The 23,101-nt window shown below is 36.8% G+C and overlaps 1 protein-coding gene across 2 annotated transcripts in view; it reads left to right on the forward strand.

The window, feature by feature from the left end:
- Positions 1-23,101, forward strand: part of TYR (tyrosinase) — a 92,975-nt gene that overhangs the window by 27,330 nt on the left and 42,544 nt on the right. For both annotated transcript variants that reach the window (XM_070425835.1, XM_070425836.1), the window contains exon 3: positions 4,928-5,144. In XM_070425835.1, the coding sequence (XP_070281936.1) occupies positions 4,928-5,144 (217 nt within the window). The remainder of the gene's footprint in view (positions 1-4,927; positions 5,145-23,101) is intronic.

Here is a 23,101-nt window from a genome sequence, read left to right on the forward strand (position 1 = left end):
GTTTAACCTGCTATGTAGTAACTGGTGTTAAAAAATGAAATAGGGTGTAGGGTGGACAAAGGCCATTGAAGAAAACTAAGCAAATGGTAGTTTAAATAAGGAAGGTGAAGTGAATGAACATTTGTATTCACCTACTGTGAGTGGTATCACTGTGTGAAGTGACAATGAAAACCAATTCTAGTTGTTTGTTTCCATTTATTCACACAACCTCTTGTGTTATAGTCCTTTTAAAATTAAGACCATTTCTTAAAAATATTTTAATTGATTTTAGAGAGAGAAAGGGAGAGAGATAGAGAGATAGAAACATCAATGAGAGAGAGACATGGGTTGTCAGTTGGCCGCCTCCTGCACACCCCCTACTGGGAATTGAGCCCAAAGCCTGGGCATGTGTCCTAACTGGGAATGAAACTGTGACCTCCACGTTCATGGGCCGATGGGCAACCACTGAGCTAAACGGGGCAAGATCAGTTATTTATATTGATTAATTCAGTAATTCTCAGCATTGAAATCATGTAGGGAGCTTCAAAAACCAAAACAAGCCCCAGCTGGTCTAGCTCACTGGATAGAGCGTTGGCCTTCTGACTCAAGGGTCCTGGGTTCAATCATAGTTAAGGGCACATGCTTGGGTTGCAGGCTCAATTCCTAGTAGGGGGCAGGCAAGAGGCAGCCAATCAATGATTCCCTCTCATCATTGATGCTTCTAACCCTCTCGCCCTTTCCCTTCCTCTCTGAAATCAATAAAAATACATTAAAAAAATTAAAAACAAAACAAAACAAAAAAAACCTAAAAGCAATTGCATGGGCTCCACGCATCGAATTTCTAACGAAAAATCATATTCAATTGGTCCACTGCGAAGTTTAGGCACCTGCATTTTAAAGCCTTCTCATGTGGTTTTAATGTGCAGCCAGCACTGAGAATCACTGATTTAATTAACATGAGATTGTTCTGATATTTCTTCCACTTCATAAACTCAGCTTCTGTAATAAACACACCACAGGAGTCAATGCTTTTGCCTGAATTGAACACTCAAATCAAGAACTGGACTATTTTGTGTGAGATAAAATCACAAAGCCTTCATACGAATTAACACCTTCCAAATCTGCTAGCTTGATTGTTCCTTTGATACAGAGCCTCCATTTCCCCTCCTCCCCCCACCCTTTGCTTTCAGTAGGTTTAACTGAAAGCAAGGGGGGGAAAATAGAGGTTTTAGAGATTCATAACATTTGTGAACTCTGAGACTAAGAGACCGGTCACCAGTATCTAGTATAGTGCCCACGTTTTATATAGGAAGGTAGGCCCCAAATGGCAGGATGATTTGCCCAAGGTCACCCAGGTGAGGACTAAAACCCAGTGCCTCTGATTCCAGTGCCATTCCAAGTCAACCATGTCGTTCCCAGTTAGACTCAAATTATATTCCAAATAAGCCACTAATTAATGGATGTAGAATTTGGGTTGTAGTCACTCTGACTCCCTTAAAAATCAATTGTACAGACAATTGGGGCAGATACACTAATGTAGTCCTTTCATTCATACTGTAATGAAAATATTCTACATCCTTACTCAAGTAGAATTAACTCTAACCCCTTTGTGCTAGCATTGTTACATTTTGCACATTTGGTCCATTACTTATTTAGTCCAGATCTATGGCACAGCATCTATAACTCTGCAGGGCATGTCATTATTTTTAAACCTATATTTGTCTACCAGGTTGTCCGCTGCTCCAAAGTAGAGGCCATCACTCATCTATTTTTATATCCAAAAAGCCTGGGACAATACTCTCTATACATGGAATGGGCTTTATAAATGTATTTAAATGGAACAAAATTAAAACTCACAGAAATGTTAACTCCAATGCTAACAAACAAAAATGAAACTGCATGGCTGGATTTCGTTAGAACCTTACTCACACTATTCTTTGCATTAGATAGTCACGGCTAATACAACAGGCCATTATAAGCAGCAATTTACTTAAAACCTGAAGAACACATTTTGTATAGTTCTATCTCCCTGGGTTTCTATATGTGTGTGTTTGCGTGTGTGCATGAGAAAACTAAAGAGAGAGCTCACACAATAGAGAAGACCAAGAGAGTTACAACATATCTGAGTGTTAATTAAAGTGGTTAATAATATTTAATGGTAGGTATTTCTATGAAATAAAATAATATTTTAAAAATCAGGTACTTAATGTTAGTTTCCTTAGAAAGCTTTTATTCAGAATTCACATATTTTTTGTATGTCTGTTCATTTATCTGTTTGTTTAGTGCCCAAATCTTTTTAAGTAAAAGCATGCTTGTTATCAATTAAAACAGTCTAGTATTTCCAGAGATGGAGGGGTTCTTAATAGTATTAAAGTACAAATACCTATGCTCAACACGATTAGATCCAGTGTTATGCAAGCAGCAGAAAAGCTAGCCATAAAAAGAAAAGGTAGATCAGGGGTAGCTGTCTTGATTGATTAAAATAAAGAGAAAAAAAAAACATTTCCTCAATGACAGACATGAGTGAAATGTGGCCAGGAAATTCACTCATCAGGTGAAAAGTACATCACATCACATGGAAGCAAACAGAAGGAAGAAAAAAAAGTCACATTTTAGCAGACAGTCATAGGTTTTATGTAACCATGGCAACAGCTCAATGAAATAACAGCTCTTTTTTTCTTTATGAAAAAAGATTCTGTGGAATGTCATATGTCTTCTGTTTTTTTCCAGTTAAAACTTCTAATGCCACAAGAAGACTCTTTGCTCCTGAAAACTTTTAATAAATGACAGTTTATTGCTATTTCTTTACATTTAAGAGAGCACTGTCTAGGTTCACCTTCTCCATTAATACATGTGTTTGTTCTATTTCCCTTTTTCGTTCGACTTGAGACACTTATTTTTCCCCATCATACATTATAAATCACTTGTGTTAAAATAGAAAAAGAACCCTGGCTTGTTTTGCTCAGTGGAGAGGGCATCGACCTGTGGACTGAAGGGTCCCGGGTTCAATTCCGGGCAAGGGCACATGCCTGGGTTGCAGGCTTAGTTCCCAGTAGGGGGCATGCAGGAGGCAGGCGATCAATGATTCTCTCTCACCATTGATGTTTCTATCTCTTTCTCTCCCTCTCCTTTCCTCTCTGAAATCAATAAAAATATATTTTAAAAAAATAGAAAAAAAACTATTTTTTGTCCGAAGTTCGCTGCCATTACCAGATGATATTAAACAATTTATTTAGAATCTTTGACCTTTGATTTTTTTAACAACCAAAAAAACCTGGGTTACAATTATCATATATGCTTGTTTTCTGTGTTAATGGAAAAACTAAATGCAATAGAAAACAGAATAAGATAGTGGAAAGGGTATATAATCTTTTGGTCATATAAACATGAGTTTCAGTAGACCAGTGGTCAGCAAACTCATTAGTCAACAGAGCCAAATATCAACAGTACAATGACTGAAATTTCTTTTGAGAGCCAATTTTTTAAACTTAAACTATATAGGTAGGTACATTGTTATTAACTTAATTAGGGTACTCCTAAGGCTTAGGAAGAGCCACACTCAAGGGGCCAAAGAGCCGCATGTGGCTCGCGAGCTGCAGTTTGCCGACCACGGCAGTAGACTATTTTAACTTACTTAATTACAAGATCCCAGAGAAATTATTTATTCTGAGACCTTTTCCTTTAAAATTAAAATAATATACATAAAGCATTATTATGATGAGATTTGATGAAATCTGTTAGTGCAAAATGACTAGTTTAGTATATGACATATTCTTTGAGTTCCATGTGTAGAAATTACTATTACAATATATCTTTATATATCAATTTTAGTTACTATAATAATGAATATTCAACCAGTATTATAGAGCCAGAGTTAAACAAATTTGGTGGCCTTCCGAATGATCTTATATTCAATAATAATTATAAGAGCTATTATTATTAAATACTATATACCTATCAGTATATACTAAGTGCTTTACACAGATTAGTTGGTCCTTCATAAAAAGTTGTTACAATCCCCATTTACAAATGAAAAAAATTGATACTCAGAGAGCTTAAGTATTTTGCCCAAGGTCATGTAGCTAATAAAGAGTCAATATTGGGAACCAAGTCTTTCTTACTGTGATCTATGTGATCCTAACATTAGTGCTAACACTCTCTTCCCCTGCCTCCCCTCTGTATCAAATATAAAGACAATGATTTGGGATTAAGTTTTCAAATTATTTCTGGAACATCCCTCTCGCAATCCAGGACCACTGGCTCCAAACTGCTCACCTGCCTGCCTGCCTGCCTGATCATCCCTAACCACCTCTGCCTGCCGACCTGATCAACCCTAACTGCCCTTCCCTGCTGGCCTGATTGCCCCTAACTGCTCCCCCCTGCCAGCCTGATCACCCCTAACTGCCTCTGCCTTGGCCCCTGACACGATGGCTTTGTCCGGAAGATGTCCGGTCTAATTAGCATATTACCCTTTTATTAGTATACATAGTGGGCATGTAAGCCATAAAACTGGTTGTTATAGCCAGAAAAGATCCGAAAGAGAAAAAAGAAGAGGGTACACCTCTAAACTCTGGGCCAGGCCAGATTTTGTGGCATAAAACCAGTGAAGTCACATGACAGTTAATTAACAAATATTCCTCAAGCTAATTTTCTCATCAAATAAATATCTTACAACAATTACATGAAATAGTTAATATTATCCCCATTTGACAGGGAATTTAACATGTTTTCTTAAGTAGATAAAAGATTACAATTCTTTTCTAGATTTTAACTTTCATGGTTTACTCTGCAACCCTCCGAAAGCTGCTTTCTTCAGCAATTGACTTTAAACTATTAATCTCCTAATGATTAGAAATCAAAATATGGTGACAAGGAACTTCAACGTCGCTACTTTCTCCTTTGACCTAGAGGTGGTGACAACTCCTTTAACATCAGGTGTTTTGTGCAGGTCATCTGTAGCCAACTGGAGGAGTACGACAGCCGCCAGGCCTTGTGCAATGGGACTTTGGAGGGACCATTACTGCGCAACCCTGGAAACCACGACAAAGTCAGGACCCAGAGGCTCCCCTCCTCAGCGGATGTGGAATTTTGCCTGAGTTTGACCCAGTATGAATCGGGGCCCATGGATAAAACTGCCAACTTCAGCTTTAGAAATACACTGGAAGGTAACCGCCCTCTTTTTCACTCACCTAAAATTTCTTTTTTTCTGAATATATCTTTACAATCTTATCCAACACCCTGAGTGCAGAAGAGCTTGAGAACTTAGTATTTTCTTAGTTGAGTAAGGGCATGTGGCACATGTACGTCAGTGGCCAATAACCCTAGCAGAGTCTGGGCAGCACACCATAATCCAACACATCAATAACTCTTCAGCAATATGCATGACTATACCCACTATGACAATAAACAGAGACAATGGCAGCCTGATAGTAAAGAAAGTCAGGTCTTTCCACTAAAAGATTACTGGTGCCAAACAAAATTATACATTTACAGAACTTTTTGTATTTTGGGGATTACAGATATAGGACTGTAGATCTATAATACTTTTTTTTTTAGTTTAAGTATTTTACCTAGTATACATTATATTGGACACTAGGATCTTTGAGGCAGGTCCATTCCTTTAACTATTATAAGGATAAAACCCACACACAGGGATTACGTTCCTATCCCATTATCCCTTAAGATTATTTGCTTCATCAGAGATTCCTTTTCATGGTCTCCTTTGGGTCCTACTTACTTCTCCTGCAGAGCTCTCCATCTTGCTTGCATCTTCCCTCCAGCACCTGTTCATTCTTCTCTGCTCAAGGCTGCCCAGTCACCTCGATTTTCATTATGGAAACAAACCTATAAACAAAACAAACAAACAAACAAAAAACCAAGAATATTAATTCAAGGCCCAGATTTAACTGGAGGGTTGGAAAGACATCAGGTACTGACGTGTGGCAAGAAAAACAAGTCAGGATTTGCACTAGATGGTCCACCTCCTAAAACTCTGGCATCAGCCATGTAGACAAACCTCACTCTCTTTCCTTACCTCGCTACCCTTAACTTTTTGTCTTGTTTTGCTTTTGTCCTTTTGGTTGCTGTGTTACCCTTTAACTTCTGTTGCTGAACAATGTAGTGTAGGTTCCCTGTCTCTTTCATTTCCCTGGATCTTTCCAATCTATAACTCCAGGCCTTACGCTCCCCCAGAAGCAATTTCAACAAGGAAAATAACACCCTAAAGAGAAATCCTGGTGCCAGCTGTTAAAATAAGAAGTACGATTATTTCCCTAAAGTAATATGCATGACTATCATTTTCCAAGTAATCACTATGTACAAGGCACTGTGCTAAACATTTGCATAGCACTATCTCACTTAACCCTTCCAATCACCCTTTGAGGAAGATGGCATCATCATTTCCAGTTTAAGGAATTAAGAGAGATATTAAGTAATTTGGCTACTATCGCCCATGTGTTCAGTGGCAGAGCTAAATCTGTTCTTAGATTTGTCAAGTACCAAAATCCAAGAGTCCTATCTGACGACCCAGAGTGCACGAGTTTCTTGAAGATGGACAATATAAAGTTGGCCCTTCAATAATATATGTGAAGGCAACGCGTGGTGCCCAGAAGTCTCAGTCACTACAAGCTGAGACAAAGGCACACACAAAAACTGACAGTCACCATCTGGGAGGATTGGGTATCCCCGTGGACAGTGCAGGGCTTAACAGAACCACAAATGCTGACTTAATGACACTGCAAAGAGGGGCTCCACACTTAAAGAGACTGGAGAAAGCATGAACTTTGTTCCTATTTTTGGGCTGGTCACAAAAATACAGTAGAGGAGCCTCACTTCTCTGGGCCTCAAATCAAAAAAGAAAAGTGGCTTGAGCTGTGTCAACTTAGCCAGCGGCTTTCAAATGAGTTTCTAATGCACAGAGATGAGTAGAGAACATGAAGTTTATTGCAAATAATTTGCTGTCACTAATAAACTGTGAATTCTTTTCTTCTTTCCCAATAATAATCAAGTATGCTTTCTTGAGGAGAGAAAAGGCATATTATACCACATTATCTGGCACATGATACGTGTTCAATAAATATTGATAACTGAATACATACATACTATCTAAGGTACTTCAAATTGCACCTCACCTACTGCTTAGCTTAACTATATCTGTTATATGAAACCAATGTCCTGGTAGGAAAATGTTGGAAAACATTGATTTGATCTAACAAGGGCTTTTCCTCACCAGGGAAACATTTTTTACTCTTTTCTTTAAACACTGATTCAGAAATAATGTTAAACTTACAGAAAAATTGCAACAGTAAAAACAGTACCAAAAAACTCACACATATACTCTTTACTCAGATTTCCGACTGTTCATATTTTATCTTGTTTGCTTTTCCTCCTGTCTCCCAATCTGAACCATTGGAAGTAAGTTACATAGAGCAGAATCCTTTAATCCTGGACATTCTAGTGTGTTTTTCCTTAGAACAGGAATATTCCCTTACATAACCACAGAACATTTATCAACTTCAGCAAAGTCTCTATTGATAGAATGCTTTACTCCAATCTGATATTTATATTCCAGTTTTCGTCAATAGACCTAATACTAGCCTTTATAGCATTTTTTCTTTCTTTGTAACAGGATCCTGTCTGGGGTTAAGTAGCATTTAGTTGTCATGCTCCTAAGCCTTCTTTAATCTGAACTATTTCCACACCCTTTTATTTTTTATGAGATTGACATTTTGAGGAGTACAGTCCCTCCCCACATTTTAAAATAGAATTTTCCTCAGTTTGAGTTTGCCTGATATGTCCTCATGATTGGATCCAAGTAATATATTCTTAGCCATAATTCTACACAGCTGATCTGTGTCTTTCTCAGAGGGTGTCATATCTGAAGGCACATGCTGACCATCTATCTCACATTGGTGCTCATCTGGTCCCAGATTTCACCTGTGAGTGCACCTTCAAGATGGTTCTTATGTCTCTGGTTTATATCTCCATCATTATGTTTAGCACCTTCTCTCTAGTATAACAAAATGTTTTAGAGTCATCTTGTACCATACTACCCCAGGCCTGGAATCAGCCACATCTCCAAGAAACATTGGTTCCTTTCAATGGGGAAGGAAGGATATTAGAGGCAAAGATCTGGAAGTAAGTTTTGCTTGTCAGAGAGGCGCGTTTGAACTCAAACCCAGACAGAGTGGGGGTTGGGATGACCTGGCCTACAAGGAGAGCCCAAGTAGATGTAGCTGTGAGGAGAGCAGGACTGGAGAAGCAGGAGCAAAGGCAACCATTGCACTCTGCCGTCTCCAGAAAGGCAGGCGGAATTGAATGATTGGTTTTGCTTGAACCTCACAGTTATTGCTCTTTTTTATTGCGAGCCTTGTGAGCAGTATGAAATGTATGTCCCACAGAAAAATTCTCAGTCAGTCCTGGATGGAGAGGCAGTTGTGTTTTTGTCTACTGAAGTTATTTATATATCCTCTTGGATTTATTGCTGGAGGGGAAAAATATAGTTAGGCCCCTTAATATACATTCACAGATCCCTACAGAATTATGAATCTAAAGTTTGTTTTATGCAAATGTCTTTCACATCTTCCCTGTAAAAGAGATATATTAAAAAACCCAATGTTTAAACATCATGATATAAGGTTCATATCTTTAAGAATATGTCTAAATACCTTGTCTTGTGAAACATTTCTATAGACAATTGAAGTCGTGAGAGGTTTTAAGCATTAAATTGATACGATTCTACCTATACTTCAGAAATATATGAAGCTAGTGGCCTTAGCAGAATGAAGAAAGATGAAATGGGGGACAATAGGTGGTGAGGGCTTATTTTAAGATAAGGATGAAGATGAGTTGGTTAGGATATAGAAACTCTTGTATACTCTATAGTATAGAATACTAGAAGCTTTTGGTGACTGATTATGAGGTAGAAAGGTGAGCAACGTATTAAGAATGATTCTGAAATGTTTGCCATTGATTTCTAATAATTTGTCCTAGTTTTCTCCTCTTAAGCCATACCCCATTAAAAAAAACAAAAATGAGTTTGTCTTCATATCTTCTAAACACCTGCTATTATGATTTTATAGAAACTTTTCTTTCCTGCAGCCTTTTCTAATTTATTGTGACTGTCAAGTATGTCACTTGGAAATATCTTAACTCTTCATTTGCTAGGATTTCTTGAGGAATCATCTAGAAAGTGGTAAATCAGCTCTGAACTTTAATGAAAGATTATAGAAGATTTGAAATTTTGAATGAAGTTTTAAGGTAACAGTGTGTATATCTGAAGATATACTAGTGGCAAGTCACAATAAGTCTCAAAGGATGGCCTATTTTTCAGACTCCCTGCCTGACAGATGGACTTTCTTTGGACATCCAGAAGTGATCACAATGACTCAAAAATAAATTCAGTTGAAACTGATTATGTAAACCAGAATGCCAAGAAGATTATTTAAGTAGGGTGAGACATTCTAGTAATGGGAATACTCAAGTCCTTTCCTACATATCTGTACCTATTCGGGGGAATGAAAAAGCTGAGTAGCTTGGTATAGATTGGTGTACACTGACTCAGAAGAGAGGTGGGGGGTGGGGGGTTTGACAGAGAATTCATCCGGACCAGAAAAACCTTTCCAAGCCTGGATTACTTAACTCCCCAGAATAACCACCTTGCCAATCTTGTTGGTATTCTAATCAGACAATAATTCTGATCATATTAACTACGATAATAACCTTTATGTACTATCCATTCTAATTTCTCACATTATATTATTTAATCCTTACAACAGTATCACAGTTTAATATTCACTGATTAAACTAAAACACCATCTTCAGTGAAGTAGTTATTCCAATGAATTTAGTGACAATCTGTCTCTTTACCCTTGAATGAGATGACTCAATTCATTTGACTCAAAGGATAATCTCTTTTCTCTTTATTATCTTTATTACTCAAGGCAAATAGGACCTGCCCTATAATATTTAGGAAATTCAAGCAAGTGTCCTGTTTTTCACTTTCCAAGTGGGTTTACTTTGAATATGATTCCTTAATCAGGAGATTACATTAACTTTTTTTAAAGTCTCACATAAAATAGGGGTTGCTACATGATGGAGAAAACTTTTTTGATGTGAATGAAGGGCTTGATATATCAAGGGCAGAAGTTACTCTCAAGAAAGAGTTAATACTTGTGTACTAGATTCACAAAAAGTGAGTGAATAATAATTTCTATAGACACAAATGCCTGCTAAAATGTCAATCAATGCCTTGTTTCCCAAAGCAGAAGGGTGGCAAGACCAGAATATATTTATTTTATCTGGTTGTTAGGAACTCTAGTCAGCATGCAGTGATAGCCTGCTAGAAACTGTAACTGTGTGAACATTAGGGGGCATTTTAATTTTTGCGGAGACAGATTTCTTTAGACTCAAAGACACTGTTTTTATATCTAGGCGGTAGAAACTCAGTTTTTGTTTTTCAGAAAGAAAAACAACAACTCTAAAACAGGATAGTTTGAAGTTCGGGGATATTATTGCTTGATACTCAGTAAACTTTTAGCTGCAAGTATGATAATGACATAACCTGAGCAATCTCTGTAAAAAAAATTAGAGTTTCAATTTTCATATATTTCTTCCATATTCTACTAGTAGTAAGGGCATGCAAATTGTTCTTACCAATGTGAATATTGAGAAAGAAAGTAAAGTAATTTATTTAAGGCATGTGTCACTTTTGCTATGAATTAAAAGGTGCTAGCTGTTAGAATACAATGCAATATACAGGTGTTGTATCATAGAATTGCACACTTGATACCTATATTATTTTATTAACTAATGTTACCCCAATAAATTAATTTTAGAAAAGAAAGTCATCTGGAACTTTGGAGAACTAAAAACTGCAGCAGAAAACCACAGTTTTCATTAGAACCATACAATTTTATAATGGACATGTAGTATTTGAATAAAAATTCAAAAAGGTAAAATGGATAAAAAGGTGTTGGTATTAGCTACTGGCAAACTCTATTTCAGGAAGCTACATGGGAGAGAGAAACACAGAGCATTCCCACACTGGAAAAGGGCCCTTTAAAGTGCATTGAAATGCCTGGCCACCTTGGGTCAGTGGTTGAGCACCAACCTACGAACCAGGAGGTCATGGTTCGATTCCTGGTCAGGGCACATTCCTGGTTGGTAGGCTCAATCCCAAGTAGGGAGTGTGCAGGAGGCAGCCAATCAATGATTCTTTCTTATCATTGATGTTTCTCTCTCCCCCTCTCCTTTCCCCTCTGAAATCAATAAAAATATATATTTAAAAAAATAAAGTGCATTGAAAGACTGATTTTGAAAGCATAAAGTATTATATTTAAGTCTCAATTCTAACATTATGAGCACCTCCTCCTTCATTTTATTTATTTTTATTTATTTTTTTCTCCTCCCTCGTTTTAAAACTGGATTTAAAACTTACATGTTGAGGCTATTGTGAAGATGTATACATACCTAGCTCCTACTATCTACACAAGAAATCTTTCCCTTTTCCCTACTCCTATCTTTTCTGTAATCTACAATTGTCTTCTCAACTTTCCTTATAATTTAGCATGTATTTATTCATAATAGATAGCTTTCATTTACTTTTTCATCATTTGAATTCACTGTTGTGGAAATGACTGTTTGTTAAAGCATAATCTCATTTTTCCAATAATTCGACTTACAACCTTAGAACATTTTTAAGGAGCAAAATAATAATGCACCTCTTCTAAGTATAGAATTTGGCACTGTACATATAGAGATCTTACTTCTTTGGGACAAATCTTGGAAAAAGATGTCACCACTCATTAGCAGTAAACACTAAGAGAAAAACCAAAATTCTATTTTTATGCATTTATTCATTTAGCACATATAAGAGATTCAGGATACCAAAGATAAATTAACTATATCCCGTGTATTTATAGAACTGCTTTGTAATATTCTACAGTGAATAATCTAAAATATTTTCTAAAATATTTTGGTTTCAATATCTATTTAGAACTCTTATAATATGTGGATAACTCAAACAAAGTTTTGCTTATGTGGGCTATACTTATAGCTACTCACCATTTTTAAAAACTTAAATTGAGAAAATTTGAAAATACTATTTATTGATTTATTAAAATGACAAAAATTAATCATTACATGCTAGTAAAAGTAACATAAAATATATTTCAAAAAATAGTAATTGATATGGCACTGCCTTATATTTTTGAAAAAAGAAGACATCTGGATTCTATGAATGCTTCTATACTCAATATTTTATCATATGGTATTTGGTTCAAGAACTTGATGAAAATCCAGCCTCACACAGATATAAAATTGGAATAAGGAGCAATAAAATCTCATACTTCAGTGAAAAAAGACAATCAATATATGATATTACTGAGATGACAGGGCAGGACATTACATAATGATAAATGAAGCATTCCACCAAGAAGACATTGCAATCCTAAATATGTATGTACATATTATTTTGGAGCTCCATATATATGAAGCAAAAGCTAATGGAACTGAAAGAAAAAATAGAAAAATCCACAATTATACTTGGAGACTTTAATAACCCTCCCTCAATAATTAATAGGACTTGATAGAAAATCTACAAGGATATCGAAGAACTCAACAACACCATATACCAAAAGTATTTAATTGATATTTATAGAACACTAGAGGCCCGGTGCACAAAAATTGGTGCACTCAGAGGGGGAGGTGTCCCTCAGCCCGGCCTGTGCCCTCTCGCAGTCTGGGACCCCTCAGGGGATGACCACCTGCTGGCTTAGGCCTCTTCCCCGGGGGATTTCGCCTAAGATGGCAATCAGACATCCCTTTGGCAGCCCGGCAGCCCTCGGGGGATGTCCACTTGCCAGCGGGGAGCAGACCTAAGCTACAGTCAGACATCCTTAGTGCTGCTGAGGAGGGAGGAGAGGTGCCCACCACCACCGCTGTACTGGCAGCCATCAGCCTGACTTGTGGCTGAGCAGAGCTCCCCCAGGTGGGAGCTCCCTGACCACCAGAGGGCAGCTCCTGCATTGAGTGTCTGCCCCCTGGTGGTCAGTGTGTGTCATAATGACCAGTCATTCCCAGTCATTCTGCTGTTAGGGTCAATATGCATATTACCCTTTTACTATATAGGATAGAGGCCTGGTGCATGGGTGGGGGCGGGCTGGTTTGCCTTGAAGGGTGTCCTGGATCAGGGTGGGGGTCCCTCTTGGGTGCCTGGCCAGCCTGGATGAGGGGCTGATGGCTGTTTTCAGGCTGGCCACACCCCCTTCAGGGTGGGGGTACCCACTGGGGTGCCTGGCCAGTCTGGGTGAGGGGCTGAGGGCCGTTTTCAGGCTGGCGGGTGACTAAAGCTCCCAGCCTCTCCCTTTTTTCTTTTTCTTTTTATTCTGGGATTTATTTACCTTCTATAATTGAAACATTGTTGCCGTCACTGGCACTCGCAGCTCTGAGGCTGTGGCCGGCTGAAAGCAGGTATCTGGGTTTGTTTAGCTTCTATAATTGCAACATTGTTGCTTTCAGGCTCAGAGCCGGGCCGCGGCAGGCCGGGAACCTTGGCTTCCTCCCTCACTGGAGCAAGCAAGCCTCATGTTCGCTTCAGCTGCATGGCTGCTGGCCGCCATCTTTGTTGGTGGTTAATTTGCATATTTCCTTGATTAGCCAATGGGAAGCATAGAGGAGGTAGGGTTAATTACCCTTTTTGTCTTTTATTAGGTAGGATTTTACCAAACAACAAAAGAACAAACATTTTTGAGCATCCTAAAAAACAACAAACAAAACCCCACATATTAGGGTAAATCATATTCTATACCATAAAACAAACCTCAACAAAATAAAATAATTGAAACCATAGCTTGTGTTTTCCTACCATAACAGTATCAAACTAGAAATCAATAATTTAAAGATAACAAAAAATATCATTCAAAAAATAGAAAAGAAAGAAAACCACACACTAACTACCCTCATGTAAGTAGATGTAAAAATCCTTAACAAAATATTAACAAATAGAATTTAGCAGCATATAGAAAGAATTCTTCATCATGAATGAAGTGGGGCATATTCAAAAACTGCAAGGCTAGCTTGATACCAAGTATTTTACATCTTGACTTTTTCAATCCTGGCTGTCATACTGTATTATAGTTTTTCAATGTGTTACTACTATTGGGGGAATGAAATAAAGGGCAATGAGATCTCTATTATTTCTTATACTTGCCTGTGAATCTAGAGTTATCTCAAAATTAAAAGCTTAATTAAAAAATTACTCAACAAGAATACAGACAAAACTTTTCAGGTGAATATTTGAAATTTACTTTTAAATGGGTGAAATAAGAGGCCACCATACTAAGAAACTTCCTTTGGTCAAGCAATTGGCAATACTTTTATGCATTGGCATTTATTGATTCAGAAAAGTTGATCAGTAGGCTAAGGTATTTTGGAAATAATAGGTGGTACATACCTTTTTAGAGCTTCAAAACACAGTATAAGGGATCTGTGAAGTTCTACAATATAGAGGTTTGTTTAACCCCAAATATTTCCAACTAAATTGACCATAAAACCCACCCACCAACCATCACCTTGTGTCTTTGATTTCCCCAAACACTCTTTAAAAATCTTTGGTTTTATAAATTTCCAGAAACTTACTTGGGAAAATCTGGTCTAAAATGAAAATATTTGTATCTACAAATACAAAGGATTACCTCTAGTCTCCATCTTTTTTGGTCCAATCAATTACATTCCAGAAACTATGAATAATTATCCTTTTCGTTTTTACTATTTTGTTTAGGCAGATCAAAGTGATTATTCATTTATTTAAATATAGACTTCAGTAGGGATTTATAGCAGAGCTATAGTTAGACCCAAGGAAAAACATGTGAGCTAGAAGCTTATCTCCAATGCTAAGTATATGGTGAGATGCCACTTTTCTGAAGATAAAACCCATCCAGTTCTTAAAATTCATTAAGGTTACTGCATTTTACAACTTTAGGAACACCATCCAAATTTTATTGTATTGTGATCTAGAGAATAAATTTATCATAAAACATAACTAGTACTCCCTAGGGTTTTGAATTTTTACTGCAGTATAAATCTATCCCCATAAAAACTGAAACCTAAGAAAATAGCTAACATTTATTAAGAGGTTACTAAATGTTAGGCAGTTTAGTATACAGTTTATACACCTTTTATAAACCACATCCTAAGTGGTAAGTTCTATTTATTGTCCCCATTATATAGATTAAAAAATATGTCAAAAAGGCAAAGTCATCTCTTTATAGCAACATAGCTCATAAGTGCCAGAGCTGGAATCTAACATTTAGAAATGTGATCAATATGCTACCATCCTTGGAAGAGATCATTTGAATTCAAGACATGAGACCCTCTCTGAGTAAGTCATTCACCTTCACATAACACATCTTTTTTTATCTATAAAATGGAGATAATTCTCTATCTGTGTCTTGAGTGTTTATGTGAGTATCAAATACAATGTTTGTTAAATGTGGAGAGCCTCTGTTATATTCAATGAAGAATATCTTTGTTAGAATTTATTCAAGGTATTAGAATTTTGTTCTTTTATCAATAATTTTAACTTAAACTATGTTGATTTTTCTTTTTCCTCCTGTAGTAAATTCAGAATATTGTGATAGTAACCTCACAGTAGGTGGCTTCCCAATAGAATCTTTGAAAGCTTGTGAATGTGGGATTATAACTTTAGTGCATAAATAAGTAGAAGAGAGAGTATTAATAAAAAGGATAAGTTTCATAGGCAAAAAATGCTTGCAACATGGCAACTGATCAAGATAAGCAGCATCATTTATATAATCACCAAACACAACTGCAGTTCTACGTATTCCTTCTGAGATTCCACGGGCCATTAGTTTCATAGGTTATTGCTGAATTAGTCTAGTTCTTCTTCTATTAATTAAGATTCACTTGAAAATAGTGGAAGAAAGAAAACCCAAATAATTTTAAAAAGATAAGATGTTCATTTTGTTCTCATGAAACAACACAGAGGTAAATAATCCAGGACTAGTAGTGCAATTCTACCATCCTCAACTCCCAGCTAGCTCTAGACCTTTGTTCTAATATCTTCATCTTAGTTAGCAGGAAGAGCAGAATGTGGGAAGAGGAGTGCATGCTCATTCCTATTTAAAGACATAAGTGAGAAGTGTCTGTTATCAATTCTGTTTTATCTCTATAGCCAAATAGGCATGGCCACACTTAGCTATAAAGGCAAACTGGAAAACGTAATCTCCAGCCAGCCATGTACCCTACTACATTTAGGAAATTCATTATTGGGAAAAAGAAGAAGAATTAGTAATATTATGGAAAAATGGCAGTTTCTTACACAATCCTCTTTCCTAGTGTTTGAAATAGGTGCAATTAAAGTCAAGAACTCTTACCCAGCAGTCTGTTTACTAAGTGTCAAATACAAAAACTTTAAATATATCATGGTAAATGAGGTGTCAACATATTCTTTTACTCCAGACATTCCAAGTTATTAAACTTGTAAACATTTATTATATAACTTAGGGCAGTGATGGCGAACCTATGACACACGTGTCAGAGGTGACACGCGAACTCATTTGTTTGATTAATTTTTCTTTGTTAAATGGCATTTAAATATATAAAATAGATATCAAAAATATAAGTCTTTGTTTTACTATGGTTGCAAATATCAAAAAAATTTCTATATGTGACATGGCACCAGAGTTAAGTTAGGGTTTTTCAAAATGCTGACACACCGAGCTCAAAAGGTTCGCCATCACTGACTTAGGGAATTGGAATATATTACAGTAACATGCCAGAATGTTATGAACTTAATATTTGTGTCCCCTTCAAATTCCTATGTTGAAATCTTATGCCCCAATGTGATGGTATTGGAAGGTGGACCTTTGCAATTTTATTAGGATTATATGAGGTCATGAGGATGCCACTGTCATGAATAGAATGGGTGCCATTATAGTAGTACCACAGAGGTCAGCTGTCCACCATGTAAGAAGTCACTATGATCCAAAAGTCAGCACCTTACAAGTTGAAAGAGGACCCTCACCAGAACTTGACCATCCTGGCTCCTACTCTCAGACCATCAGCCTCCAGAATTGTGAGGAATAAATGTCTGCTGTTTATAAGTCACCTAGTTATGCTACTTTGCTTTAGTAGCCCAAACTGACTAAGACATAGGAGCTGTAACAAACCACCAAATCTTAGTGGCCTAACCTAATAAAAATCATTCAATTTCTTATTCACACATGTTCAGTTTCGATATTGATATTTGGTGAGTGGTCTTTCATATGGACACTTCACTGACTCTACTATCCCCCAGGTCTCTGATGGATCTTCTACATCTTCTTGGGAGACAAGGGAACAGGGTGTTTACAGGCTCCTACAGAAGGAATATATGGGTCAAGCCTGCAAGTGACTACCTCCCTTCTGCCCACATTCCACCAGCCACAATACAGTCACAGGACCACACCTAAACACGCAGTTAGCTGTGCATCCGGGAGTCTGAGGAAATGGGTTTCATGAACATATTGAATGAATGTGTTGGATCTTTCTGTTTGAAAATTTCAGTATTTTCCCCTCCAGGATCCAGTAATTGATAGGGGTTTTAGTTTGGGGCTCGGATACCTCATTTACATTCTAGCCCCAATTCTTGGTTGGAAAAAAGATAACTTATTTTTCTCTCACGTGACATTGCTTCCCCCCCACTTCTTTCTACTTATTCAATATTTTTTCACTTATCCAATTTTTCACCAAGTAGAAAAAGGCCATGGAATTCTGTTTTTATTAGCCAGTATGTATTCTTCTTTCCCACTGGCATCTCCCAAAGTGCATTTCATAAATTGTGGTGGATAATTGTTTTTATTAACATGCTTTGTTTGATTGAAAATTCACTTATCTCTTTTCTCCGATCATCTCCTCCATGCTGAGCAACATCACAGATATCTTTCCTACAAGCTGCTTAGGCCTTTCTCTGTATACAGTCAAGGATCCCATCAGGAGGATATTGAGAGAATGGCCTATTGAATAAAAACATGAGCCAGCTTCAGACATTATCCATCTTAGTCACAAACCTTGGAATGTAATGGACACGTTTCAAAACATTTTAGCTTAACTGATTTTAAAGTTGTGTTAGCCACTGGAGCTCCATGTTTTAGAAAGAGAAATAAATATCCCATGTCTGTTTACTCAGCAAACATTTATAAAGCATCTACAGTGTGCAGGCACCTTGCAAAACACTAGGAATACCTATGAGTATAGTGCAGGTCCCTCTCTTTTGGAACTGACAGTCTAATTAAGAACTGAACCATGAATAAGTAATTGTAATCTAAAGGGTTACAATTTAATAATTTAATAAATGATTAAAAAGAGGGAAGTATAAATGTTATTAAATAGGGGGGCCTACCCAAGTGTTCACTGTCAGATCCTCAAGGATGTGTTGAAGCAGATCAGGGAAAGTGCTAAAAAGAAAAGGAGGAAAGTTACAAATGCTTTCTAATACTCTAACAAAATAGTCTTAATAACTTGACAATGTTATACAGCTAATAGGCTGCAAAACTGGATCATCAACAGGGGAGGTCATGTCCCCAAGTCTTCCAAATACAGTGTCCTAATTTTAAAGGAAGCAGAGAGTCAAGGTTAAGAGTCAGACTACCGGGGATAAAACCCTCATACCACCTCTTACTAGCCAGACGACTTTTGATGAGTTGAACTTGTCTTTACTTAGAGTCCTTCATTAACAAAGTGAAGATAAAAACAATACCTACCTCATGTGTTGTTAAAAAGATTGCACGAGTTAACATTGTAAATTACTTAGAACAGTCTCTGTAATAGGAAAATTTCATTAAATAATAAAGTCACTCTTGCATGCTGCTGCACTAATTTTCTAGCTCCATATAGAAAACAAATTTTAAATGGAGTAGACTAGTGTTTGAGACCTCCAGTTGGGGGGGGGGGGGGGGGGCGGAAATTGTTTCAGAAAAGCATTAGTCCTAAATTGAACTGCTAGACAAAATGTAACGAAATGATAGTACTTTCTACTTAGAATTGCTTTTTTAAAGCAACCTCTGAGATAAAATTATAGCCTTCTACAGATTTTTAAAATTCAGTGAGGAAATGAAATTTGACAGAAACAAAAATTGGTTTTATGGAGATGAACATCTGGCCTTATACACTGGTGGCACTACCAAAGGATTCTAGCCTTCTCTATGTTTTGTGACAGGGATATGATTGATCCAGGTAATAGTATGCCATCTGAAGTCCTGTAATAGGAAGCTTCTAAAGTACTCATCCAGCCCTGGACTCTCTGGCTAGTTGGTTGAGCATTGTCCCATGCAATGAAAGGTTGCTGGTTCGATTCCTAGTCAGGGCACATGCCTGGTTTGCAGGCTCAATCCCCAGTAGGAGGTGTGCAGGAAACAGCCCATCAATGTTTTTCTTTCTCTCTCTCTCTCTCTCTCTCTCTCTCTCTCTCTCTCTCTCTCTCTTTTCTTTCCTCTCTCTTTCTAAAAAGTCAATAAAAAACAGTAACAAATTTTAAAGTATTCATCCAAAGGAAGAGGAAGAGTGGGAACCACCATGATAGGGCTTTCTCTACTCTGATCAAGTATATTATAGAAAACTGTTCTGAATCAGAAGCCTCAGTTTTTTCAGAAAAAAAAAAATAAGGAAAACAAGGGTACTATTGAAACTAGAAAAAAATAGAAAAGAATATTGTCATCTTTATAGAGTTATTATGAGGATTAAGTTTCATAAGAACATAAGGGAACACTTAGCCCTAATGCCTACCACCCAGAAGTTGAAAGTACAGTAATAGCAGTAATTTGTTGCCATATGGTAATTAAGTAGTAACAAAGAAAAATAGAAAATGTATGAGTCATACTTCATTTATAATTAAATTGCGAAGATGAGGCTTTGTCATAAGGAAGACACTATTTGAAATTGAAGATTGATAAAAGAAAACCCATCTGTGAAAAATTCAGGTATTTTCAAGTGATTTTAATCAAAATGTCTTACAAATAATTATCCTTATTTTAATACAAATAAAATCTTTATTGTGTTTTCCTGCAACTAACTTTACTTAACACTAATTTTTTAGCCATGGACTACGTATGCTAATCCCTATATTCAAATTTATAGAAATGAAAGATAAAAACAAAGTAGTCTAATAAGAAAAACACGGGATTTGAAATGAGAACACTGAAGATATAGCTTTGGTATTAGCCATTCAGAAGGCATGTGACCTTTAATATGTCATCTAGATTACCCAAGTCAGTATCTTCATCTGCAGTATAAGCATGCTCATACTTACTCTATCTCCCTATGTGAGGAACATACAATAGTGTGCTGGAGCTGATACATCTGCTGTGAGAACTGGGAGCATCTTTTCCCAACTCTTTACTCAATCACATTAAGTTGGTACTTTGAAATTAACAATCATGGAATATCTACACCATGAAAATTGACAGGTGCTACCAATCAAAATATTCTCCATATTACGCCCCCCCCCCCCCATTTCTCCTTTGAGATTTAGTTATTAATCTCTTGCTAGTACACTACTGGGAATGTCTAATGAGAAAATGTGCCTGAAAGTGTTTTGTGAACTACAACATGTAATGCAAATATGCTATAATATTCATTATGAAAAATTATAGATATGGAACCTATGACTTGCATATTGATATCATTAAATGATCTTGCCTAATTAAAAGCAAAGATATGAATGAGATAGGGTACATTTAAATGATTTAATTGACTTGTATATTATAGAAATGGCCTATCAAATCAAACCAATGAAGGGTTGTTACATAGAACCTTGGAAAAGGTACTTAACCATCTGTTTGCCTGGGACTCATATGGCCTTTCTGAGGACTAGGACAAGCTATATAATTTGTAGGTCCCAGTGTGAAATGAAAACATTGTGCACCTTGTTAGAAAATTATTAAGAATTTCAAGATAGCAATAGCAGATCATTAAATCAAGTATGGGCAGTCTGGGTAGGGTACACTCAGTTGCATGCTTATGAAACTGGCATACCTAGGACATAGGACTTTCAGTGCTAAAACCAAACAGAGACTAGAATGGTTAGTTATCCTACCTTTGCTTCAAAAAACAGCATTAATATATTATTAATGTTTTAGCACACCTAATAAAAATACACCAAAGATATACCAAGTACTATCAATTCAATCATAAGTAAAGAGCAGGAAGAGAATATGACTAAAATAATACATCCTATATAAGCATAATATGCAAATCAACCAAATAGCCAAACGACCGGTGGAATGACTGGTCGCTCACTGACCACCAGGGGGCAGATGCTCAACGCAGGAGCTGCCCCCAGCCCACAGGCCCCAGGCCAGTCAAAGCAGGTTCCAGCAGCACCCCCCACACCCCCCAATCGCCCTGCAGAGGGAGGTGATCAGCGGCGGTGGCGGTGGAGGCGGGCAAGACCCCCAATTGCCCTGCTGGTTGCCCTACAGATGGGCCCTGATCGCTGGCCAAGCCTAGTGACCCTACCCATGCACAGATTCCATGCACAGGGCCTTTAGTATAGCTATAAAGATCTTTGCTTGTTTCAGTTGTACAAAGTGTACTAAATGACTGCTGTGTGTTTCAATATTCCCAAGTCTTTCCAAACACACAAATCTAATCTTAGAATATAGAAAGCCATTATAAAATTTTACCTTAAAACAAATTTCAGATACATTTTAAATGAAGAAAATGGACCATTATTCTTGATGTGTAAGATCATTCTATAGGTATGTTTATAAACTGAGAATAAGATCTATGAATATTTAAAAAAATCACTGGATGATGTAATTATACATATATACTGTGCATTTATAATATGTATGTAAAGAAAAAGCTTAGACATGTGCACACATACACAATGCACACACACAAACATGGAGGCTACCTAGAGGAGAAATTAATCTGATGTTTAAAATAATAAACAATTTAAGGTGATAACACATGAAGTAGTTCTGTTGCTCTCCTTTATTGCATTTATGGAGAAGACTGTGACTAATTCTGATGGACTCAACCGTTGTCTTTGTGCAAACAATGAAGACAATTAGAGCAGTAGTTCTCCAACTTAGTGCATATTAGAATCACCTTGAAGACTTCCTACTGACATTTTGATCCATAATTTTCTAGTAGGGTCAGTATATTTGCATTTCTAACAAATTTACAGGTGATATTTCTGGCTTTAGGACCATACTTTTGATGACCCCAGAATTTGTGGTGCTTTTGAGATCTTAACTATCATCTAACACATTATTATATGGTAGGAAACCATCACCAACCACTACATTTACTTCATTGCTCTGTTTCCACAATTGAAAGAATTTCCTGAGTCAAATTAAAAGTATTTTCTAACAAACATAAATGCTAATTAATTACATTTATGGCTGTAGAGCTGCCACTTTATTTTATAAAGCTTGAATTGGATTGAAAATTAATGCTTCCATTATACCTCAGGACTAGCTTAGATCCAAAATCTTTTTTTGATCTATAATTTTATATTTCTGCTGCAAGGAATTTAAATTACAAGCCTTTTAAAAGTACTCAGCCATCAAATTCAACCTCCTAAGATGATTGTGTGTAACCTTGTGAGGCTATGCACTTAGATTCTGAATTAAGTTGCACATTAGGAGAGTATATTAGGGGGAATGTAGCCAGTGGGTCTGACAGTCACTTCTCTTCAATCTTCAGACACATTAATGTACATTTTTGTATCTTATTTTTGGTTCCTGTTCTGCAATTAAGTCTCTGGAACTCCATGAAATGTTATAATTGGTTAGAGATGGACTTAAAATAAAATTAACTCAAATAAATTAAATGTACTGTGTTCTGAAGATTTAACTACGTACTTTTTTTACATTCCCAATAGGCAAGATAAAGTGTGACATTTAAAATCCAGCTTCCTTAGAAAGGAGCATACTGAATAACATAAGATGATGTGTGAAAATATCCATCCAGCACCTGGTACTTAGTAGTTCCTCAATTATTAAACATCATTTTCAAGAGTCTTCTTTGGAACAGTTATCAGTATGAACATATTTCAAGGCAGAAGTGCGTGATGTGGAATTTTAAAGGCAGAAGCATTTTTGGACTGTCAGAACAT

Source organism: Myotis yumanensis, unplaced genomic scaffold (genome assembly GCF_028538775.1).
Source record: "Myotis yumanensis isolate MYYU_CA2020_CCGP unplaced genomic scaffold, mMyoYum1.0.hap1 SCAF_10, whole genome shotgun sequence".
Lineage (NCBI taxonomy): Eukaryota > Metazoa > Chordata > Mammalia > Chiroptera > Vespertilionidae > Myotis > Myotis yumanensis.